The following is a 23,093-nucleotide window of genomic DNA, read 5'->3' on the forward strand; positions in this document are numbered from 1 at the left end:
CTATTATAAAGACAAAGCCTTTCAAGGTAACAAAATATTAAAAAGTATGGCGGATATTTAGGCCAAAGTGGGTGAAGATAAAAATCATTGTCATTATTTTATCTTTGTTATTAAAAAATGAGAGCAAAGATACACATTACAAATACACATAATATACAAATAAAATAAACAGTGTTTTATTTTCAGGTAGTCTACAATAGGTGTATTTAGCAGGAGCATTCAAGAAATTGAATGAACAAATATAAAAATAAAACACTATATAGATTGATTCCTATTAAAGCAACTGTATTAAAGTTTTTCAGTCAAGAGTAGTGAATGATTTTTCTCTTTGTGTTTGGTGTTTTATTAACATTAAAGGAATAATTCACCCCAAAATTAAAATAGGCTGTTTGATTTTTATACCTTCATTTACTCACTCAAAAGTTGTTTTAAACCTGAACGAGTTTCTTCTGCTGAAAATAAATGCTATTTTGAAGAATGTGGAAAACCAAACAGTTGCTGGTCTACAGTGACTTCCATAGTATTTTTTTTTTTTCTACTGTTAAAGTCAATGTGGACCAGCAACTGTTTGGTTATCCACATTCTTCAAAATATCTTCTTTTGTGTTCAGCACAAGAAAGAAATTAATACAGGTTTGGGACAACATGTGAGTGAGTAAATAATGACAGAATTACAATTTTAATAACTATCCCTTTAATTACAGTCGGTAGCATGTTTAGTACTGTCCCTTTAAGACCTGCACGCATCTAATATACAGGCACGCATGCGTTTCTCTCAGCTGTTTACCTTCATTTTAGACATAACCAACTGAGTCTATACATAAACCTGGTGTGTTTTGACAGTATTAGCACAAAACATAACTTAGTTCAGTAATCAGGCGCTGTTTGACGGGCTTTTTAGAGCACGCGCTTTGGGTGTATGTGCTCAGAAAAGGCGCTCGTCAGAACAGAACACTGAGTGAAACTTTAACCAGTAAGTCTTTGAAGCAGATGCAGATAATGTACTTTTGTGACTGCGAATAAGTGCAGTGTCCCGTGACTCTACCGCTGAGTTAACACTGATGTGAATGTATGTGGCGTTGTACAGTATATAGAGACGGCGGCGCCAGAACTGCAGCTGATAGAATGCGCGCTGAAGTACCATACTACGATATTTCTTCAAAAAAGCAAATCGTGGAGACATTTTTATAGTCCACGATCAAAAATCGTCATATCGAACACCCCTACTCTCGGCAGAAATCGCAGACCGGAGGCACCGGACCGCAAGGGCACTTTACCGTCGAACCTCAAAGGGCTACATGTAGTTTCTACTTCTGCCGATTGTTTTTAGGCTTCAAAATGTATTAGTTGTGTTAATTTGTGAACAAAACGTGTAAGAAGAGAGCTTATTTTTCACAAAATACTCCAAAGTCCAATGGAAAAACCTGGTATTTGTTGAGAGAACCAGGACGATGCGTCACTGCAGCACTCTTGCCATCTGTAAGTGGGAGGATTTTTTTTTCTGTGCAATTCATGTAATAAATGCTCATTCAAAAATGTTTATTTAATATTATTTAGTTAGATTATTTTTAGTTATATTTATTATTTCTCTTTATTTAATTGAACTTAATTTTTATTTCATTTTAATTCTGGCAGTATTTTTACAATCAATATTTTTCAAAATAATTGAAAAACAATTATTAAATAATAAATAAATAATAATTACAATTACATTTAAAAGATCAAAGTAATTCAATAATGAATAGATTTGTCTAGTTTTAGAATACAATAATATGTCTAGTGTTCAAAAATAGTTTATTTAAAAATAAAATATTGTTATTTTTGTGGTCTCTACAAATAAGATAAATAATCTAAAATGATCATATGTACTGTATATAACTTGTCATTTTTAGGTTTGGTCAGAAATTCACCCATTTTGCTATAACGACAGACTGACCTTGATATTTCCCATAACTTAAACCACACAAAACCACATGCCTGTTCTAAACTCCTCAGTTAGCTGATGCTCCTCAGCATCTGCGTTCCTATGACAGAAATGCAATAGTCCAGGGTTGGATTAGTGGTCGATCACACCTTATCTAAGATCAAGAGGCTCAGACCAGCTTTCTTGCAATAACATCCTGCAGTCTACGTAACCATAGCAACTCAGAGGGACTTGAATGTGCCTTTAAAGTTGCACAAATAAAAGGGCAACATTGATTTTTATCTCCTTGATGGGATATAGTCTTCTCATTTGGCTTCATTTATTTCTATTCTGACCATGCTAGATTTAAACACACTCAGATATTATCTCGTCAGTGAAAGACTTGGGTTCATTCCTTTGTAGTTTCACAAACAGATTGCCTGTAAACCCTCTAAATGTATAAAGTTATCATACATTTCAGTGTATTACTATCTATTTATATCTCTATCTGTATCCATATATATATATATATATATATATATATTATGGATTTGTGGACAGAGATTTGTTGCATGGCCTTATCAGCACACTCACAGACTCAAACACTCACAGCGGTTTAATCGTCAGTTCAGGCAATAGCACCTCTGTTATTGAGTGCCATTAAAATACTGGCTGTCAGAGGGGTGCAGTGAAGGAGACATAATTATGCACCTCAGCCAGACACAAAAGGCCCAACACCCACACAGATCTCCTCTTCCTGCACAGAGCAGTCAAGCTTTTCCACACGGGACACGGTACGGTAGATCATCGGGATCATCTCAGCAGATTCAGATGTGCACCTAATGACAGCGTTATCATTATGGAAACACATGGAATGTTCTTTAGGTCTATACGCTGTTCTGGATGTGCGGTCTAAGAGGGTCGATAGCTGTTTTTCCTGACCGCGTGCCACCATACATAAGTGTGTGAGTGTGTGGGGTGAGGGGGAGGAGTTAGCACGGTAAATTTCTTGTTCCTTTTTTTACTGTGCATTTTGATGGGAATCGAGCAGCTGTTTTGCAGCTGCTGCATGAATAGAACCACCCCGAGGCCTTAGGAGCCGTTCACACACAGCGCGTTCTCTCATTCAAAAACAGCTAGATGCAGCGGAAGCGGATTGAACGCAGAGGTCTGAAGATGTGCTTTGAAAAGTTTTTTCTTCTGACGAATTTTTTTCTTCTGTTGAACACAAAAGAAGATATTTTTAAAGAGAGTTGGTAACCAAACAGTTGCTGGTAGCCATTGACTTCCATACAATGAAAATCAATGGCTACCCGCAACTATGTATATTTTATTTGTCCTCAGCATTATTTCTATGGAGTGCAACAGTCAGGTCCCAGAAGTAAAATGTAATTTCCTCCATATGGATATTTACAATAAATCTTATTGACAATAAAAGATTGTTTATGCTTCTGACAAAACCACCGGTTTTTGTTATTTCAAATTATTTTTTAAAATAATCATGTTTAACAGCAAAATTTGCAGTGGAAATCACATTACTCATGATGCTGTACAGAAAATTCCACCAATCAGAAAGTCGTGTTGATCAAATCGTGAAAAAAAGAGCTTGGAGGCATTGCTCACTCCCATGAAACACCATGATGTAGTTGAGTCGGTCTCGCTATGCTGTCAAAATATTTAAAAATATCTATGCATATTTTGCAATATACTTATATAATAGATATAATAAACAACTTTAAATGAACAGTTTTACATTCATTTAGGCCTATGTCTCTTGCAATGGTTCATGGGATTTTCAAATATTTTTTAGCTTCAATTAAAAGTTTGTAATGTTTGGAGATTTGGTTTGGTGCTCAAACTGCACATGTATAGTATATAGAATATAGTAACCCATTAAAAATATAACTATAAAAAATAAAATAATTAATAATAGTAATAATTAAAAGACATAATAACAAAATAATAAATAAAGTGTGATAACACTATTATATTTTAAAATAAAAAGTGTATTAAAAATACAATGGTGATTGTGCATTAACTGCTGTCAACCATGTTGGCATGCAGATGAGCGGTCTGAACCTAATTACCCAACACATTTTTTATTTTGGTCACGCATGCGCACCCCTTATGTGCACCCCGCTTATGATTTAATGAAGATTTTTTTCAAAACCCTATGCACCTTATTTTTCCCGTAAGAGGGGGCGCGGCCATTTGAATATGAATTATAGTGCAAACAGTTTTACTGTTTATGGGACGTTGTTATTTTTCTCATTTTGAACCGGAAGTCTTGCCCATAGGCTTACTTCGGCTTTGAAGAATAATCCATCAGGAACCACTGCCGCTGTAAAACATGGGATAATGCACACTAGAGCATCACGCTGACTCAAAATCCCACACATAATATTAAAGATCAAATATGTTCTGAGTGGATGGACAAATTGCGTAGCTCATCACTGGAAACTTCTTGTATCCTGCCGCAAAAAGCTCATTCTCAGGAAACCCTTTAGGTCACACGCAATGCCAATAATTTTGCCATCCATATGTGTAGGATGTGTTACAGCTTTCGTATTTATTATACAGACCATGTGTCTTTAACCTGCTCAACATGTGAACGTGTTTGAGCTCACTTTTTCTTTCTCTTAGTTTTCTGGCTAGTTCACCTCCTTTAGCATCACTGAGGCTGTCAAACAGACAGAGGGAGAGGAATGATGAAAGAGATGCGGGGGGGAGGAGAGGCGGGAGAGAGAAAGAAATAAAAGCAACGCCAGGAGAGACACACAGGTGTCTGTGTCAGATCATTGGGCCCAGTGAGGGTTGGCAGAGGAGAGGAGGGGGGAGATGGGGCTGGTGTTAAATTACAGTGGGCCTGTGTGGAGGGATGATCTGGGTCACAGGGTTCCCAGCATCTCCACTGACACACACAAGGGAGTGGAGCTCATCACCACCATCCTGCTGTTCATTCTTTCAGCAGACAGAAATACAGGAGAAAATAGACGAAACAGCGCTGGCACGCAGGTACGATATTAATGGAGCTCACTCACAAAATTTCCATGCCATAAATAAATTGAAGTTATAAATTATATGGAACAAATGAACAAATGCAATACAGTCACTAATAGGCTAAACGGAATCGGAAATCTGTAAAAAAGCGCAACCCCTCCCTGTGCTGGAAATAACTAATCCCTGTCCGTTCACATCAAACAATAGTAACGTTTATTACCATCTGAGAGGGAAAACAGCCTCCGTAAGCAGTAGCCAGGACATTAATCCAGCCAGGGTCACAGACAAAAAGCAGAGATCTATTAAGTATTAATGACAGGCTGGGCATTGCCAAATCCCTTCTTCTCAAAAGTAAAATGAGGCAAAAACAACTGGCATTCTTCTAAAGGTTTAAAACGCTGGTATTAATTGAGTCTTTAAGTCAATCTGAAATCAAAATTGACTCTATTTGCATTCTTAATACACGTTCTTGGTCTTATTTTGCATGATTCATTAGTGCATGTTATTTTCATAATCTTTCATCAAAATTTAATAACTTGCTCCGCCTCAGAAATGACTTTCCTTGGCCCTGTCCCAAATGTGGCCCTCAGCCCCTGTGGTCCTCCTTTGAGTCCACACTTGCTGCATAGACTGTTGGTTAGTAGTCTGTTGTGATGCTGTCATTATACAAGCACTAAAGTTTGAATAATTGAATAATATAACTATTTATTTCCGATTCTGGTCAGAAATCATGATATTAATCGCACATATAGTGACAGTGATAAAAGAAATTTGCTTTTGGGTTGTGAAAAATAACATTATGAAGAGTAAATATTTTAAGATGATATTTAGAAATGTAATTTTGATGAGCGTTGTTAATGTTAACTATAAAACTAAAAGCATTAAAACATAATTAAAATGTAACTGAATTAAAATAAAATGTAAATATTAGATGGAAAACAATCTTAAAAAACCTAAATTAAAATTGAAATGACAAATGTTGCCTTAGTGACTAAGTGAAATTAAAAAATAGTTGAAGTACTAAAATTATTAAAATGAAAATACTGAAAAATAAAATAAAGCTAAATTGAAAATAAAAATGACAAGCACATAAAATTAAAAAAAAATATATATATACAGTATATGTATGCATGTACTACAATATTTTATAATTGAATATTATTTAATGTAAAAATAAGTGAATAAAATTGCTTGTGAATGCCGTGTTCACAAAAGAGTCAAAATGATGCACTGAGTTGCATCTTCCATTCCCTGCAGCTGGTGGCCCCCTCCTTGCAGAAATATTCAATGCAGAAATGTCTTTTAACATTGCACTATCATCACTGCACATTTCTGCCGAACCAAAAGCATCTCTTTGATTAATGTCATTACCACTCTTATTAAATCACGTCTTAAATCATTAGCTTCAATGGCTTAGACATCTGTCCTGGAGCTAGCAAATCGCCAGTTAAGACATCTGGCAAACTCACTTTCATCAGATCCGCTGTCACGTCCATGAGACATCAGAGTGGCTTTCTCAGCCTCTCCCGTCATGACGACCAACTCCCCCGTCATTCTTCCAGACTCCAACAACACATTCCCAGCATAAGTGGGCAGACGGCAGACGTGGTGGCATGACAAGTTTGATCGTTCAGAAGGAAGCAGTCGGCCTCTAACTAGCATTTTTTCTTGCTGGAGACAAAAATTGCCTCATTGACGTAAACATAGATTCATTCATATGGAGAAACGCCCCGAGGTCATAAAAATCTCTTTCACTAATGCCCTTGCACACACACACACTGCAAGCAACTCACCGCAGGGGCTAGGCGAATAATTTCATGGTGCCAGCAGAGACAGATTCCTCTGAAATATGACCAAAGGCATTTCAACAAGATATGACACACACTCCCTCCTTCAGCGCCGTTGAGGGCTGAAAAAGGGCACCCGATGAAGAAGACTGTCTTCAGGCAGGCATCAGCAAAAAAAGGCGCACGCTGGAGGCCAGGGTCCACACGTAAACCTGAGCTCAGCTGGACTTTCAGGAAAACAACCTGTGCCTGCATTCTGAGACACAGTTAAAATAGCCCAGTACGCAAAGATATTCTGGGCTTTGTGGGCAAAGTTTCCTCCTGTAAAATAGTTTCACTACGGATTGTTTCTTTCTCGTAAGCACAGCTAAGGGAGCTCACAATAACAGTGAGAGCCAACACACACAAACACACACATACACACACACAAATCACAGTGGCAGTGGACTGCTGAGGTATTTTTCGACTGTGAAAACCGGTTTAGAGAGAAAAAAGGGTATTATTGCCTAAGAGCAAAACTTTCCATTAATCTAATAGACATCCAGCTTCCTCTGAGACCTTCTAATAGAAGGTCTGGTTACAATAAGCCTCAAAAGCAGCTACTGAATATAAAACCATAAAAACCATATGAGAACTCTAACCAAAAAAAAAGAAAAGCGTAAGGCAGTCGCTAGTGGCATTAAAACTGTTTGTGAAATATTTCAGAGTGCCACACCCAGGGGGAAAAAAAAGCTGTAGCCTATGATAGATCACTGCTACAAACACTGAAAGGCAGATGATAATGATAAAGTTTTAATAATCATTTTAATTCTATGTGCAATCCATTCCACAGTTTAACGATACCGACATGATGTAGAGGAACCATATTGTTGGAATCACTTTCTGAGTGATTTTTTTCCAGCTGAAGAACCATAAAACGTTGAGAGCCAACCAGAATCCACCTGACTTTAAAGAGTTTGAGCATTTAAAGCAGCAGATGACGACACTGTAGCTCGCGCCTATGCACGCCTATAGTTATTGTTTTTGCTGTGAACTGGCCCTAATGATAATTAAAACTATAAAGTTTAAATAATCATTCAACTTGTGTGAGAATAGGGAAGTCCACGCCACAGTTATAGTGTTAACAAAACAGAGGAACAATGTTGTTGGAATCACTTTCTGAAGTTTTTTTTTTTTTCAAGTTAATGTACGATAAAACGTTGACAGCCAATCATAATCCACACAGATTTACAGAGCTTGAGCATTGTCTGTTGGTGTGGGAACTAATATAATTATTGCTAGAGTTGTCATTCTTGGTGTAAAGTATATACTTAAATGGATAGTTCACCCAAAAAAAATAAAACTTACCCTCAAGCCATCCTAGGTGTATATGACTTTCTTCTTTCAGACAAATACAAACGGTTGTATTGAAAAATATCCTGTCTCTTCCAATCTATAATGGCTGTGAATGGTGGTTGAGATTTTGAAGCACAAAAAAGTGTGTCCGTCCATCATAAAAAGTGCTCCACATGGCTCCGAGGGGTTAATAAAGGCCTTCTGAAGTGAAGCGACACATTTGTGTAAGAAAAATATCCATATTTAAAACTATATAAAGTATAATATCTAGCTTTCACTAACTGTTGTATGCTCGTTCATGCGAGAGTGGCGTTCCAGCGCATAACGTAGGATGTGGGCAGCGGAAGCTTCAGTGAGAAGTGACATACGCAGAATTGCAGAGGAGACAGCAAAACAAAACACTGGTCACAAATTAGAAGTACAAAATGAGGATTTGTAAAGAAAAGCGTCAACGTTTTCAGTATAAGCTAAGAGGAGCATATTCTCAAAACTAGCATATTCTCACCAGTTTACACGCTACACCTACATCCTACATCATTCACTAGAACGGCACTCTCTTGTAAACGTGTGTACGACAATTAGCGGAAGCTAGAGATGAAAGTTTACAAAGTTTTAAATATGGATAGAAGGCCTTTTTTTTAATCCCCCTGGAGCCATGTGGAGCACTTTTTATGATGGATGGACAAACTTTTTTGTGCTTCAAAATCTCGACCACCATTGACTTGAATTATAAAGCTTGGAAGAGCCAGGATATTTTTTTATAATATACCTCAGATTGTTTTCGTCTGAAAGAAGAAAGTCATATTCACCTAAGATGGCTAGAGGGTGAGTAAATCATGGGGGAACTTTCATTTTTAGGTGAACTATTCCTTAAAGACCTGTTCACACCAAGAATGATAACTACACAAAAGCATTTAACTGAAAGACAGTGTTTGTAAATGTAGTGTCTGAAGATACAAGCTCCTGAAAGTAGAGTCAAGCTAACTATTTAAAAAAGCAGTTAACTACTACAAGCTAAGCTACTAAAGAAAAAAAGCTAACCACAATGAAGCCATTTAACGCAATACTATCATAATAAATAGCAACCTTGTTTGATGAATGTCATCTTAACCATGTAAATATAGCAATTAATGTCTTTTAAATCAAAACAAATCATAACTAAAGATATACATGAAGAGTTCAGATGCAAAAGCCTCTAAGTACATCTGCCGTTTTTCTTTAAAATGAGCATTTCTCTCTGGCTACTATGTATAGGTTTCTATGTAAGTACTGGTACTTCTGAATAGGTTGAGGCTGGGATTTAGCGCATTTGAAGTGCTTGATGAACATATACTATGTATGGAGAGCATTCACTCAGTATTGTTATCTCATTTTTGACCAAGATAGTGGCTTTTGCATTGGAACTCTTCACACGGTCAAACTGCTGAAACCGGAACCACATATACCGACATACTACTTTTACTTTTTCTGCTATATAAATGTATGTTTGGAGTAGCAAGCGTAGTATGCAGTTTCTTTTTTTCAGTTTATATGCTAACCAATTAACCAGTTATACCAGCTTTACATACCACTTGCCTATCTTACCTGCTGCCAAGTTACATACTTACACACCATTATTATGCCATGTTGTAGTATAAATAGTGTGAGTAGTGTGTTCACATTGAAAATTAAGTGCACTTTAAATACCCAAATAACAATTTTTTGAATGTTGGACACTTAATGCAATTAACAGTAGGATTCTGAGCTTTAATTACTTAGCCGAGGACTGATGGTGGATGACATGTGTAAATAACTTTATAAAATTCACACACTAGACAGTAGATCACATGTGCGTAGTTTAAGCACACAGTGTAGGCCATATAGTGCATTTGGGACATTGGCCAACTATATGGTTTAGCAGTTAGCCTGCTAGCTTAGCTACCACAGCTACACAAGTCCCATTTTGTTTATCTACAGGATATAAAAACACAAGAAGTAGATTTTTATTTTTCAAGCTGCACTGTTCTTTTTTGGGGAGGAAATAACTTACTGGATAAATATTTTGAAAACAGCTGTACTGCTGTCATGCTAATAAAAAATAGAGCCAAGTTAGAATAATGGTGCTACTTTTTGCCAGTTACTCCCCTAAACTAATCAAATGTTATGCAATTCATATGCTCATATTAACACTCAGGCATTGGCCTTTATTTCACCTTGCATCATATTCAGAAGTTCTTCATCAATGTGACAGCTGCGCTCTTCGCTAGCAGGAGCACTTACTAGCAAATACAGTCATATACAGTCTTTTCCAATGGGGAAATTGGCCATACAGAAGCTGTTTTTGTGCAGTGCGCTGATAAATTGTGCAGCCTTCAGAGAAGCCAGATGTTTTCTTATTCCTTTTTTGTTGGTCTATTCTGTGCTCCAGCCTACAAATATCTCTGCCTTTCTTTTCTGTTTGCCTTGTGATGCACTAAAAATGCTGAGCTGCTATTTAGAGTCAGGCATCTGACATTCTTTCAAGAAAGAAAACCCGAGGAGGGGGAGATGCAACCCTGCTCACTCTCAGGTTATACAAACATCACCGAAGGCTCACTCTTGCAGATACGCACACACACATACTCACAGCACCTTGTTCCACATGTAGCCACATGTGAGAGGCAGGAATCCAATTCATATCACTCAGCTTTAGTCACGCAGGTTGTTAATAAATCTTTGGTTTTCTTCACGTATGCACGCACAAAAAAAACAAACTGAACAGGCCTTCATCATTTTTATCAGTTGCAAGACATACATTAATTATTTCCATTGGCTTAGCAGAAACAGCAAATGTCAGCATATGCAGATCACACCCATGTTTTTTTTCACTATTTGCCTCCAATATTTCACAGGCCATTGTAAACGCACTGACAGGTGGCTGTGTCTACATTATGCTAAAGCTAGTGAATCCCTATATGCATAAAACCTCACATTGAGGTTTCAAAGCTGTAGCAGAGAAACGTGCATTTAAAATGGCTCTTCTGGAAGCGCTGTAGTTCTCATGTTAGTCAAATCAAGAGTGAGTGGGTCACTGTCAGTTGAGAGATGAAAACAATGAGAATCTAACCAACGCTGACCTAAATTTCTTGTCTAGAAATCAATAAACTGAGGCAAAGGGCATTTTGACATTGACTCATTTGCCTGTTTTTGCTTTCATTTTATTTGATGTTCTTTAGATTTAACCACCTAGATCTTTTCCAACACATTGAAAATGGCTTCACAGTCTTTCTGAAAAATAAAAGAAAACACAATGCACATTTCTCAAATTCATTCGCATCTGGTCTAAGCTGGAAGCATTTATGTGAATAATTTGGTTTACACAGATATAAATTAAGTGTCAAATGTAAGTGTTACCATAGTGATGTTAGCAATATGGTCTATTTTAAGTCTGCATGAAGAACTTAAGGGTAAGATTCATTATACAACACAAAAACAAAACTGTGGAAAAAGAACTTCTTAAACTTGAAATTAGCATTTATTTGAACAAGGATCTTTCCAAATTACAGGTCTTTCTTTTTCATTTCACAAAATATTTACAACAGAAAATCCCTCCATTTCATCCCAAGAATTCAGTTAGTTTCGTAACGTTCATTGGTCAATGTTTTTCTTAAGTAGATCTAAAAATAAAAAATAAAAAAAAATAAAACGAAACCAAAAACTTCATTCCCTGTTTCAAAAGTCATTTAATAACTGCTAGCAGTTTTATTATTTTTCTACGAGTGCTCATAAACTCTTTTCCACATGCACTCAGTAACAAACAGGAAGCCAGAGGCTCTGTTGCTTGGAGCCGGAAACGGCATGAAACACAAGGAAGAACAATTACAGCATTGACAGTAAATGCAGAGGCATCAAGTGCACCATGACCCTCTGAACACAGGCCATTTCGTCTTCGGCTGACACGTTTGCGCTGAAGCCGCCGTTGAGTCAGATATAATGAGAGGCCACGGGTAAACGAAAGAATGCGAAACCAATGCATCCTGCGTTTAACATACAGGATGTAAAGGGGAGCGTTTCTGTGGCTTTGAAGGGCGTGAGAGAGACAGCGCCGTCTGGATGGGGACCAGATTGAAGGTTGTGGGTGGAGGCGCGTTCTTGGTTACTTTGGAAGCCCAAGGAGAGGACTGCGAACCAAGGTGAAGGGCATTTCCATTAAAAAGATGCATTCAGTAGGGAAGGCCAAGCGAAATGGTGAACAATGGCGGCGATGACAATGCTGTGCTGTTCCAGTTTCCGGGTCGGTTAAAAAAAAAAAAAAAAAACAGAACAAATTAACATGTGCTTGTGCTATTTGTGACGAATAAAAAGACCACAGACTCCAATTTAAACAAAATGAAAGCTGAAATATGGAAGGCTGGGAAACTATACAGAGTTTTTGCACATGGGTGTTCTAACAAACAACAACCATGTGAAGTTAATAAAACGTCGTGGGCTACAATTCTCTCAACAGTAAATCGCCTTGAGTTTCATTAAGAGCTGACTTAATGGTTTTACTGCTGACTTCCATCGTTTCGCCTGATGAGTCAACGGTAATTGCGAAATTTGGGTCTTACAAAGAAAGTGCAACATTATTGATGATTTGACAAACAACAGCGTCCTCCATCATTTCTGCATCTCTTGCAAACATTGAGTGTTATTTTTAGAAGAGCAACTTGCGTTCATGGTACATAATCACAACACCATTAGTGCCTAAATAATGTGCAAAGCTATGCTTGACTTTGTGATATTAACTTTCTTTTTCACTGCTCTCGGACTTCGGCAGTTCATTCTAAATGATTGATAAGGTCTGCGTATAAAAATGCCCCACATGCATCTCTTTAAGACATCTCTCAGCGGAAAAAGACGCCCCATCTGGTGACTGGCAGCAGTCACTGGAGCAGGGGTTAACTGGTGACGTAATGCTTGGTGGAAGACTGGCCGTAGAGGCTGTAGAAGTCAGTGTGCCTGTGTGACTGAGAGGCGTCGATCCAGTCGCGCATGGACAGGCTCTGGAGAGACTGGGACATGGCCGGGGCTGAGGGCAGAGGGGCGTGGGAGTACTCCTGCGAGCTCACCGGCCAGGGGAAAGAGCTGGAGCGAGGGTAGGGCGGATGTCCACGGTGGTTGGACACGGAGGGCACCCCTGAGCAGTAACAGTTATCGACCGTGCACATCAGGATCTTCCGCGCTCCATACTGGGGCAGCTGGGACGAGCTGCCGTTTGGGTAATGGGAGTGCGGGAACACCGAGGCAGAGTGCGGTAAGGGTTGAGAGCCGGAGGCTGAGCTGCTGCTTCCTACGTGTTGGGTGGAGCCACACGGCCCTAGAGCTTGCTGGGAGGACTGACCTTCGCCTGGGGCAGGGCCCTGAGTGAGACTCAGGCACGGCTGCTTGGCAGCCGCAGGGCCTGATGAGGAGGAAGAGTCCATGAAGCTAGCGCCCGCTCTGCTGCTGCCGCTGCCTTCGGGGAACGCCACCGAGTGCCTGCGCTTCTCGCACAGGTACGCCGGAATACTCTGGAAAAAGTTTGCAGGAGCGCTGAACGGAGCTGGAAATGATAAAATAATAACAGAAACGGTTAATTATTTAAAAAAAAGCAGTTGGATACAACTTCAGAAGGTTTTATATAATTAATACTTGAACATATGTATTTTTTTCATGCATACCTTCCAGCATCTTGCAGAGGTTCTTCTCTCTTTTAGAGATTTCAGACAGAAAGAGTTTGGAGTTGAGGCTGCCCACTTTGTACGGTGACAATGTGCTGCCCACATAAGACTGAGACCTTGAGTCCAAAAAAAAATTAACCATGCAAGTTAATGTTTATACTTAACACAATGACAGGATGGCAATGATGACTAATGAACCTTATGATAATGATTCATGTATGAAAACTCTGCAGTGACTCACCTGTCCATTAGTATTTTCACAGATTTTGTGTTCTAAAAAGAAAAAAAAAGATATTACATATTTCAATAACAGGGTTCCTGCACATAAAATGCATCTAATTAAAAACAAACCAACAACAAAAAAAAACAGAGTAACTATGTAAATGTAAAATAATAAGCCTGCAAGGTATTTTTGCACAGGAATGTTCTCCCCATTGTTTCCTATCCCATTCTCGCCGTCTCCATTTGTAAAAGGTAAAACGTTAAAATAAATAAAAAATGCTAGTAAATTTTACTAGACAAGATGCAAATAATGTTTTATATTATTCTAATAATACTTATAGTATGTCATTAAAATATACTAACATGTTCTTATATTGTATTATATTATATTATATTATATTATAATTAGTGCCAACAGTATCTGTCATTATTTGCACTTTGTAAAAAAGACTCTCTTGGATAAAATACTATATATGGAAATTGTCTGTGTATCAGCATCGGAACTTTATTTTAAGCTTTATAGTGGTAATGAAAAATGACAAATATAGATACAGACAGCAAGCAGGCCCTGCCCACCAGTGTTGTGTGTGGGTTTTTGCAAAACCAAGTTGTTGTGTGGGTTTTGGCACTTCAAATAAAGCAAAACAATTCCAGAACTGATTTTTTTGCAAGTCAACTGAATGCAAGAAGCTAAAATAAGACTGCAGTGAACAAGCAATTCAAGGACAAGATGATGATAAATGCATGTGGAACATGCATGTCTGCAGCAGACTGTTGACAGCTTCATTAGAATAACAAAGGAGTTTCTTTGGGGAAAAATGCCAATTTTATAGCATCTCTTTGTTTTAGTATCTCTATCGGTTTATAGCATCTCTCCCTCCCCTATAGAATTAGTTATTATGCTAACCGGTATTTGTTCCCCCCTTACTATAAACATTTCATGAACATGAATATTTCTAAAATCACATAGTTTAGCTCAATACTAACGAATAGCTGACTTTATATCCATAAATCTAAACGACAAAACCCCAACCTAAAAAATTATATTCATACTTAATATATCCTGAATTCCAGAGAGGTGAACTGTGATCCAGCACATGAAAAATGGATGCCTATTCTACATGGGGCCAAAAATAATCATTTTCTGGCATCTTTGTATACTATTACACTATTATAGTTCGCAATAAATCTGAGTTCACTCATAATAGCCTGGCAGGAAAATACTCTTCATCATCCTCACCATGACAAAAGGCAAAGGCATTTTAAAACACGGCTAAATGTCACCATTTATAACAAAAACAGGCTGTGTAGTATTGACAACAGCAATAAAAGTCAGGTCACCTTCATAAAACCGATGTCCTCTGCCTTATCGAAAACCATCTGGATGGAGCTGAGCAGTTTCTTAGCCTCTTGCTGTTTCTGGTGAAGCTGCAGGGCCTGCGCCGAGTTCTCCTGGCAGAACTTGGAATGGGCCTTATCCAGGACCTCCAGGGTCTTCCCCAGATCCTCCTCCAAGAGCTGCTGCATTTTCTGATACTGCAGCTGCACCTCCTCCTTCAGGTGCTGCACTTTGTCCTGAGATTCCACAGATCAGCACAAAACCATAACTTATTATGCAAGTCTTGTTCGGTCTTAACAATGGGGGCTAAGCAGAGACTGCATCTGATATGGATGATTGGGAAGAGCCACTGAGGAACTGGATTTGTTATGGTACAAGAACTAGGCATAACCTTTATCTCAAACCTGTACGAATGTACTAATGTGGTCATTAATCACAGTAATAGGAAGAGTGTCTTGTATTAAAAAGCTGAGTGTTTAGTTCCAAAGCTCGCAAAGCAAAGGATGCAGTTGTTCTGTTAATAATAATAATGTGATTTAGCTTGTCAATGTACAGTATGAACATTTCACACTTACTTCCATGAGACATTTGTCAGATTCTAATTTGTAGAGCTGCTCTTCTATGTCCTGAACCCGGTCCTCGATTCGATCCTGCTGTTTGATCAGCATTTGCTGAAATACAAAAAGATACGATTAGGGCAATACTCTTTTGATTTGACTAAATTAGAATATCTGGCCATGTTCAGATGATCTGAATCAGCTTGTAATCCATTATAAATAAATATATAAACAATTACATTAAAAACAAACAGTGAAATAATCAAACCATCTTCCACCACAATCAACCATTTTGCAACAAACTGCTCCTAGTTTTAAAAGAATATAGTCGGTGAAGACCATGCTTGAGATGAAATAAGAAATATATGGGGGGAAAAAAGCAAGGTAAATGCCACTTGTGATCAGAATTTTTTTTGTTTCTTTTCCAATCTGCAATGCAATTTGTATGCAATTATGCAAAAACTATGCAAAATGTGTAAACATTATTTGAATATTTTGGACACATAAAAAGCTGGCTATGAAATTACCCAAGCCAATTTCATTCCTCACTTTAAAAATGTCATTTCCACCACTGCCATATTATGAAATTACATGACCTGAGGTGGAGTGGAAATGGCATTTTGGTGAAATTGTTCATGGCTTTCAGAACAAAAGAATTTCCTCTGTATGCATGACATTGTATAATAACAAATTAGTGCATGAAATGTGGGTTTCATCATGAGAACTGAATGCTAGGAAGAATGATATTTAATCAGTTTCATTTGTATGCTTAAAAAAAACAACACAGTTTCAAACAGCAATATTTACCAAACTATAATTTATACTACAGTGGTAAAACAAATGAATCTTTCAGAGTTATCAGTCAGTGACGTTAAAAAAAAAAAAAAAAAGTTCAAAATCTTGCGTCACTTGAAAAGTTTAATCAGAGTTACTATTAAAAGCACATGTCATAATATCATACTGAATAAAACAAGAAAGAATCAAAAAACTACTTGGATGACATGTTTTTTTTTAAGTAAACTTGATGGGTATTTAATAAATCACAATAATTATGTATCACTAGTAAAATGAATAAATCTTACATATTTAGCTCAGCCAAACGTTCATATATAAATGAGATTAAGTAGAATTCAAGCTATATAGAGAATATTCATAAAGGAGACAAGATCCGTGTTCTACATGTCTAATGCTGTAATATAAATTCAGTTTGAACCATAAACTAAGAATTCTGGATACCAGAAAATCTTTTCCGGTCTTATTTTATTGCTAAGAAAATGACATAACAAATGACCAATCTAGTATTCCAGTTAACTAGCATAATCTTTTCTCTTAGAAACTAGCTAATGCAGCACTGAGACAAAAAGATTTTAAAAAGTCAGTTCTGTTGTGATGGCACAAATGTAACTTTGCTAACTTCCCGTTCCTTTCTTTTCAATGAATGCAATTGTCAAGGCCCCGCAGAGAAGGACTGGTGGCTGAAGAGGAATTTCAATAATTTTCCTTTCATATTCAATGGCAAACAAAGGGGAAAAACACAATCAACAAATGACTTGCGACGCCTGACAGAAGTTCAGTGGTACCTAAGGAACAAACCAAATTAGTTTTAATTAAACAAACGCCTCGTGCGAGAAGCAGTCACCAAAAAGAAGGTGGGGGTGCTGTCATGGCAACAAAGCTCTTTTTTTCATATCTGTATATTCAGAGGGGAATATGAGGGAGGAAAAAGGAGGAGGAGAAGGAAAGACAGCATAGAGGAGAGCAACGAGAAAGAAGGAAGGCTCATTTCACACCGTCTTTCCCCATTTTGTCTTTGTCTGTGTCCAAGGCAGAGACAAATCGTGTTGACCCTGCGAGTGTGTATTTTGGAGCAAAGCTCCGTAATGAATGCAGGCTAGCTCACAGATAAAACTGCTTCCTGTAGAAAGAGGACAAACCTCAACCACATCAAGCCACTTTATGCTAAAAAGCTTACAGGCAAAAAACAGGGCTTGCGCTGCCAAAGTTGACTGAGGGCACATCTAACTCAGTAGCGTGACGTCAATTTTTAATAACCTCACATGCGGGATGAAAGATTAAACAAAACAGGTATTCTCGTACAAGCAAAAGAAGTCAATTTTAGCATTTTTCTTCACACTCGAGAGTAATGCTGTTATATAATTCTGATTCATCTCCGCTACAAAGAGTAAAAAACAAAGGGAATCAATGTCAGTCTTCAGAATGCAGCAGTACAGGACAAACACAAGACCCAGAGAGGGATGCGCTGCAAACTAATGATCTTCAATCACACCGTCTGACAGACGCTTATAACAGCTGACTGTACCCTCTGTGCCAAATGAACTACATCAATCACTGCCGATGATACGCGCAGCCAAACCTTTTCCTTTCAACAGATTTTGTTTGTTGAGCGTATGACAAATTGGATCCACAATCACATGGTACTGGGTAAACGGACTTGTTTTCGTGTATCTCGCTTGTGCATCAACCGATTTTCTTGTGGCGTAAATCCATTACCAAGATTTGGATCCAAGGAATTGGATTTGGCAGTGAATCAGACTCATACAGACTACACTAACCTCTCTACATTACCAAAAATGACACATATTTACAGTATGATGTGCAGTATTCATCTTAGCACAGCAGGAGATCTATCTTGCATACATTTTTACAGCGGCAGTACATAATTTAAAGCCATATGGAGCCATTTTCTCCCCATTAAGTCACTTACTGCTGTAATTTAAAGGGATGGTTCACCAAAAATAGAAATCTGGTGAAAACCTGCATCCTGAAATACATCTTAGTGGGTTTTTGTCCACAGTGAAAGTCAGTTGAGTCCAGTTTTGTTTTGGATCCCACTGACTTTTATTGTAAAGGCAAAAATGTTCTTCAAAATATCTTCTTCTTTTGTTCTGCAGAAGACCGAAATGACATGGATGAGGGTGAATAATTTATGACAATTTTAATTTTGGGTGAACTCTCTCTAATCTGTGGTGAATTTGGCGACATGCTTCACAATAGCCAACAATACGTGTTTGGTTTCTGAAAACACAAGTTCTGAACTATCTTTTCCTTTACAGATTAAATTGGTGTTTATCTACATCAACAATCAGGAACAGAAGAAAGGTCAAGAAGCAGAAAACCGCATGGAGACAGAGAATGTCTTTGAAGCTCTAGGATCTAAGACCATGGCCTAATTGTAGTGACTGATGAGCTCGGGCTGCCGGCAGAAGCCTGGAGGGTGGAACCTAATACCTCATGGCAGCGGTGCTGGCTTGCCATCCAGGACGGACCTCTCTCAAGGGGGAATGGGGGTAGGGTGCTCAAAATCACTGTCATTTCAAACCAGCGTCTCTTCCACCAAGGTCAGAGTGAACGAGGCAATAGCAACCTTGCCCTGAGCTACAGCCCCAGACAGAGCCATTTTGCCTTGAAGCAGATGAACGTGGAAGGACAAATGGTGTCCATCAAAGATGGTAAACTTAACATTAACAAACAAGGACTACCTGTGAAAAAGAGCTCTGGAAATCCCGAAACATCCCAAACGGGCATGGTTTCAGTTTTAAATAGCTTGGGCTACGACACAACAAGGGTTCATTTTGTAGATTGATTGGTCATTGCTAACATGTCCTGTCACAGAAGTGCCTGGGATAACTGATGGCATATGATTTATATAATCAACATGAATGGAAATTATGTTGACAGCATGCACATGAATCAAATCAGAGGCACACTGCCTTACTTCTTACACACATAAAGCTACTGCAAAGGGGAAAAAGCTTCATATGTAACACATCCGGCACTAACTAAAGAGATTTATTTTATTTATTTTTTTAGATATTTGATGCAAATATAATATCGGAGCAGTTTCCATTCTGCCTGTAAATTTTATTTGGTTTTAGGTTTATGAAAAGGCTATAAAAACACCTAGAGCATTGTGCCATGCTGATTATTTGAAAACAAGAGAATCCAGGTTGTTTTGTTGCAGCAAGCCAGGAAAATGCAAGAGGTTGTTAAGAGTAAATTAAATCCAAATCTGGCCTTTTCCCTCATCTGTGCCACAGAAAATAAGACTCATCATTAAATTCTCCAGTCGCAGTCCTCCCCCTCCCCAAAACGCCACGCAAGGATGCACCTGTGCTGGGAAGATAAGCCCAAAGGAGAGCTTCAGTATTGTTTGCGCTCTACCCAATTGTTTATCATTCAAACGGAAGAAAAAAAAGGGGGGAAGGGGACAGAATAGTTAGCAACTACATAGATAAACCTCGTTGTCGTCTCCGCCAAATCCAGAAGTGAACCACAACCTTTAGCTGGAGGTAAAACAACAGAATGTAGAACATAACACAAGAAGTTGAGGCCACTTACTCTGATATCGTTACGTCTGACTTCTATATCGCACACCGCGTGGCCGTGGTTGGTAGCACATCTGGAGAAGCAGCAGTACTGGCAGACGGCCACATGCTCGGTTTCACAATGATATAGTCTGTACTCGTCGTGCTGTGGACAGCTCCAGGCCCGCACGTCCTCGGCGTCCACCAGTAAGTGTCCAGCGTTGGAAGAGGGCTGTTGGAGATGGGTCTGTACGTGGGAATGGCAGCAGGGCGCATTGCACCTGAGGCAAACCTTCTGGGCTTGAAGCGGAGGGCCGCGTCGGCACAGAATGCAGTGCAAAACCGCTGGCGTCTTCTCAACGTTTAACGCGTTAAACTTCTCCACAATGTTGGACAGTTTGTGGTTCTTCTCCAGAGCTGGTTTTTGGCTGTAGGCATGGTTGCATTCGGGACAGCGAACCATTCCTGTATCTTTAGACCAGGCCTCGTTGATACACATGCGGCAGAAGTTGTGTTTGCAAGGGAGCTGAACCGGCTCCGAGAACACGTTCAGACAAATAGGGCATATAAGCTCTTCTTCCAGACAGTTCTTCCAGTTCTCAGCCATCTTTAATGCTAAAAATCAAGGTAAAAACTGCATAAAATAGGTTTTCCTCCGTAAATACCTGAAATGGGTGGTGTGGGAACCACAAGGACCTTGTTTTATCCCACAAACCTCAACTTTATGCCAATGAGAGTGCAAATACACTATGAGAGTATACTTTGAGCACACTTTAGCTTAAGGCAACATCATTACACCACCCACTTCTTCATTCGTTCGTGTCAACTGTAGGCGTCGGCGAGAATTTTGTTGCCACAGCACTAAAGTGGACTTTTCTGTCTTGTGACTTTAAATGCCTACACTCTGGTTCATATTTTACACGTACGGCCGATTCCTGCGCCCGCTAGTTATGTACGACGACTATGAATAATCCAGTCTGCTGACGACCAGCCTGACAGCTCCTCGTTTACTAGGTAAAGACACGTCGATAGACCGTTTTTCGAGAACAGCTTCGAGTGAGAGACTAATAAAAGCTGTTGAAAGTAAATTTATTATTCTCACAAGGTTTTTGTCCGCTGCTATTTTGACATAGCATCACACTGTCATGGATTTTATTCCCAAAGAGGATTATAATGGTTCTGCTAGATCTCCATACAGACGTGCGTTACTTTATATTAAAATATTCATACCGCACATCCCCGTGGCGTTATATATTTGAATTTCATAGAAAACAACGATCTTAACTAGACCAAACGGTCAATTCTTACACATATGTGTAGACTACGCGCATACGACACTTCCCCTCATTATAACAAAGGAACATAGAGAGAACATACACTGGTATGTAACCAAGTCTAGAGAAAACTGGACTGCCGAGTGCCTTCACTTTGATCTCTTCAGGCGAGGGAAAAAAAAATGAAGTCTTATTCCGATACACCTCCAAAAATAAACAGACAGCTCTTCGGATTTTAAAGCGAAACGGAGTGGTTCTCGCTATTGAAGTCTGTCATCTGCCATCTTGCGTCCCTCTTTAAAAATGAAAAAGAAAACGTCTCTGTTTGGCCCCCATCAAGCCTCTCTCGCTTTAGTGCTTAAAAGAAATCAAAAGTGGATTACAGGCGTGCGTTTCTTCGCTGCTTCCGAGTCCTATCGTGGCCGATTCCTGAGAACGTGCATCCATGGGTCGATCCTCAAAACGGGCCGATCTCACCATGGTATTATTTATGGTTTTTTTCCTCTTCTCTCGTTCAGTCTTTGATGAGGGTTGGAATGCAGGGACAGAAAAGAGAGTTTCAATACACACAGAGCTTCACACTCGCTCCTCCCCTCCCAACGACCACTCCGCCAATCACGTGACTCATCACCGCTTTGACATGCCAAAAGGAGGGGCTTCGAGCAACGAGGCGGGGCTTTGTTTAAAAGGGCACCAACATCGGGGAATAACGCGAAGATTACTGGGGATTTTGAATCATCCCAGTGACTCGAATCCTTTGAATCGTTCACTAAAATGAATCATTCACTGACTCGTATATTGTTCATTTTTGAATAATTATTTATATAAAATTTTCGTTTTTATTAACGCACAGTATATAAATTAGTTTTTATATTTATTTTTCAACTTAATTTGAAATTGTTTAATTTTTTGTAATTTTGTTTTGTGCTTTTGTCATTTTTATTTATTTATTTTAATTTTATTTTTTTACAATTTAAGCTTAACTTTTTTTTTAATTTCAGTTTTAATTTCACTGTTAGTAGTGACCTCTTCTGATCCAGCTGTCATTTTGTGCAGATCGTTTTTTAGTAACATTTGCATGTCTACCAAACTATTGGCTCATTTTATAGTCTTTAAAAGCAGGAAAAACAAGAAAGCCGTCAGCTTCAAATGGGAGACTTAGCAGTGAGCAAAAATTATGATTCAGTGCTTGGAAGTGAACGAGAATGATTCATTCAAAACATTTGTTCAAATACAATGGTTTGTTAACGAACAAAACATTACTAGAGCAGTTCTGAGTGATGTGGAAATAGTTTTATACATACACAAATGGACCCACTTTTATTAATGAGCCATATTTACCAAAAAGTGTGTTATTTTGCTCATTTAAATTTGTTAACTGGCTGGTTTCATTTTCGAGAGATCCTGATTATCACAGAAAGATCAAAAATTTCCCATTACAAGGAGTGAATTGGTTTCATTGAATAGTTTAGTTGTTGTTGCCCTTTTAAGAGGAGCTTTGTCATCACCAAAAACATGATGAGTTCAGGGAATGGGCGAGAGAGGGGGATTACGGGGATTTCTTACTCGAGCTGTAATGACATGAAGTTGTTAAATTCGCTGACACAATCCAGTTCTTCCCACATAGGAAACTACTCAAATATCCGACAGGTGACGTAGACAGTACAGGAAGGGAAAAAAATCTCTAATAAG

The 23,093-nt window shown here is 38.5% G+C and overlaps 1 protein-coding gene across 2 annotated transcripts; it reads right to left on the reverse strand.

The window, feature by feature from the left end:
* Positions 1–12,258: 12,258 nt before the first annotated feature.
* trim8b (tripartite motif containing 8b) lies at positions 12,259–22,017 on the reverse strand. Of its 2 annotated transcripts, XM_058794099.1 has the most exons (7): positions 21,505–22,017; positions 20,162–20,742; positions 15,821–15,916; positions 15,248–15,481; positions 13,926–13,957; positions 13,685–13,800; positions 12,259–13,566 (listed from the first exon to the last, which is right to left on the reverse strand). In XM_058794099.1, the coding sequence occupies exons 2-7, from the start codon at positions 20,732–20,734 to the stop codon at positions 12,923–12,925; spliced, it is 1,695 nt and encodes a 564-aa protein (XP_058650082.1). In that variant the 5' UTR covers positions 20,735–20,742; positions 21,505–22,017; the 3' UTR covers positions 12,259–12,922. The 2 variants fall into 2 exon arrangements, with proteins under 2 accessions (XP_058650082.1, XP_058650081.1); XM_058794098.1 differs by having other exon boundaries at positions 20,162–22,017.
* Positions 22,018–23,093: the final 1,076 nt, after the last annotated feature.

The sequence above is a fragment of the Onychostoma macrolepis genome, chromosome 12, assembly GCF_012432095.1.
Source record: "Onychostoma macrolepis isolate SWU-2019 chromosome 12, ASM1243209v1, whole genome shotgun sequence".
NCBI lineage: Eukaryota > Metazoa > Chordata > Actinopteri > Cypriniformes > Cyprinidae > Onychostoma > Onychostoma macrolepis.

Excerpts from the sequence above, each read along its gene's own strand:
- trim8b (XM_058794099.1), bottom strand. The coding sequence starts at position 20,734 with ATGGCTGAGAACTGGAAGAACTGTCTGGAAGAAGAGCTTATATGCCCT. Across the intron at positions 15,917-20,161 it reads TCAGACGTAACGATATCAGA|CAAATGCTGATCAAACAGCA; the intron begins GTAAGTGGCCTC and ends TTTGTATTTCAG. Across the intron at positions 13,958-15,247 it reads AGGACATCGGTTTTATGAAG|AACACAAAATCTGTGAAAAT; the intron begins GTGACCTGACTT and ends TTTTCTTTTTAG.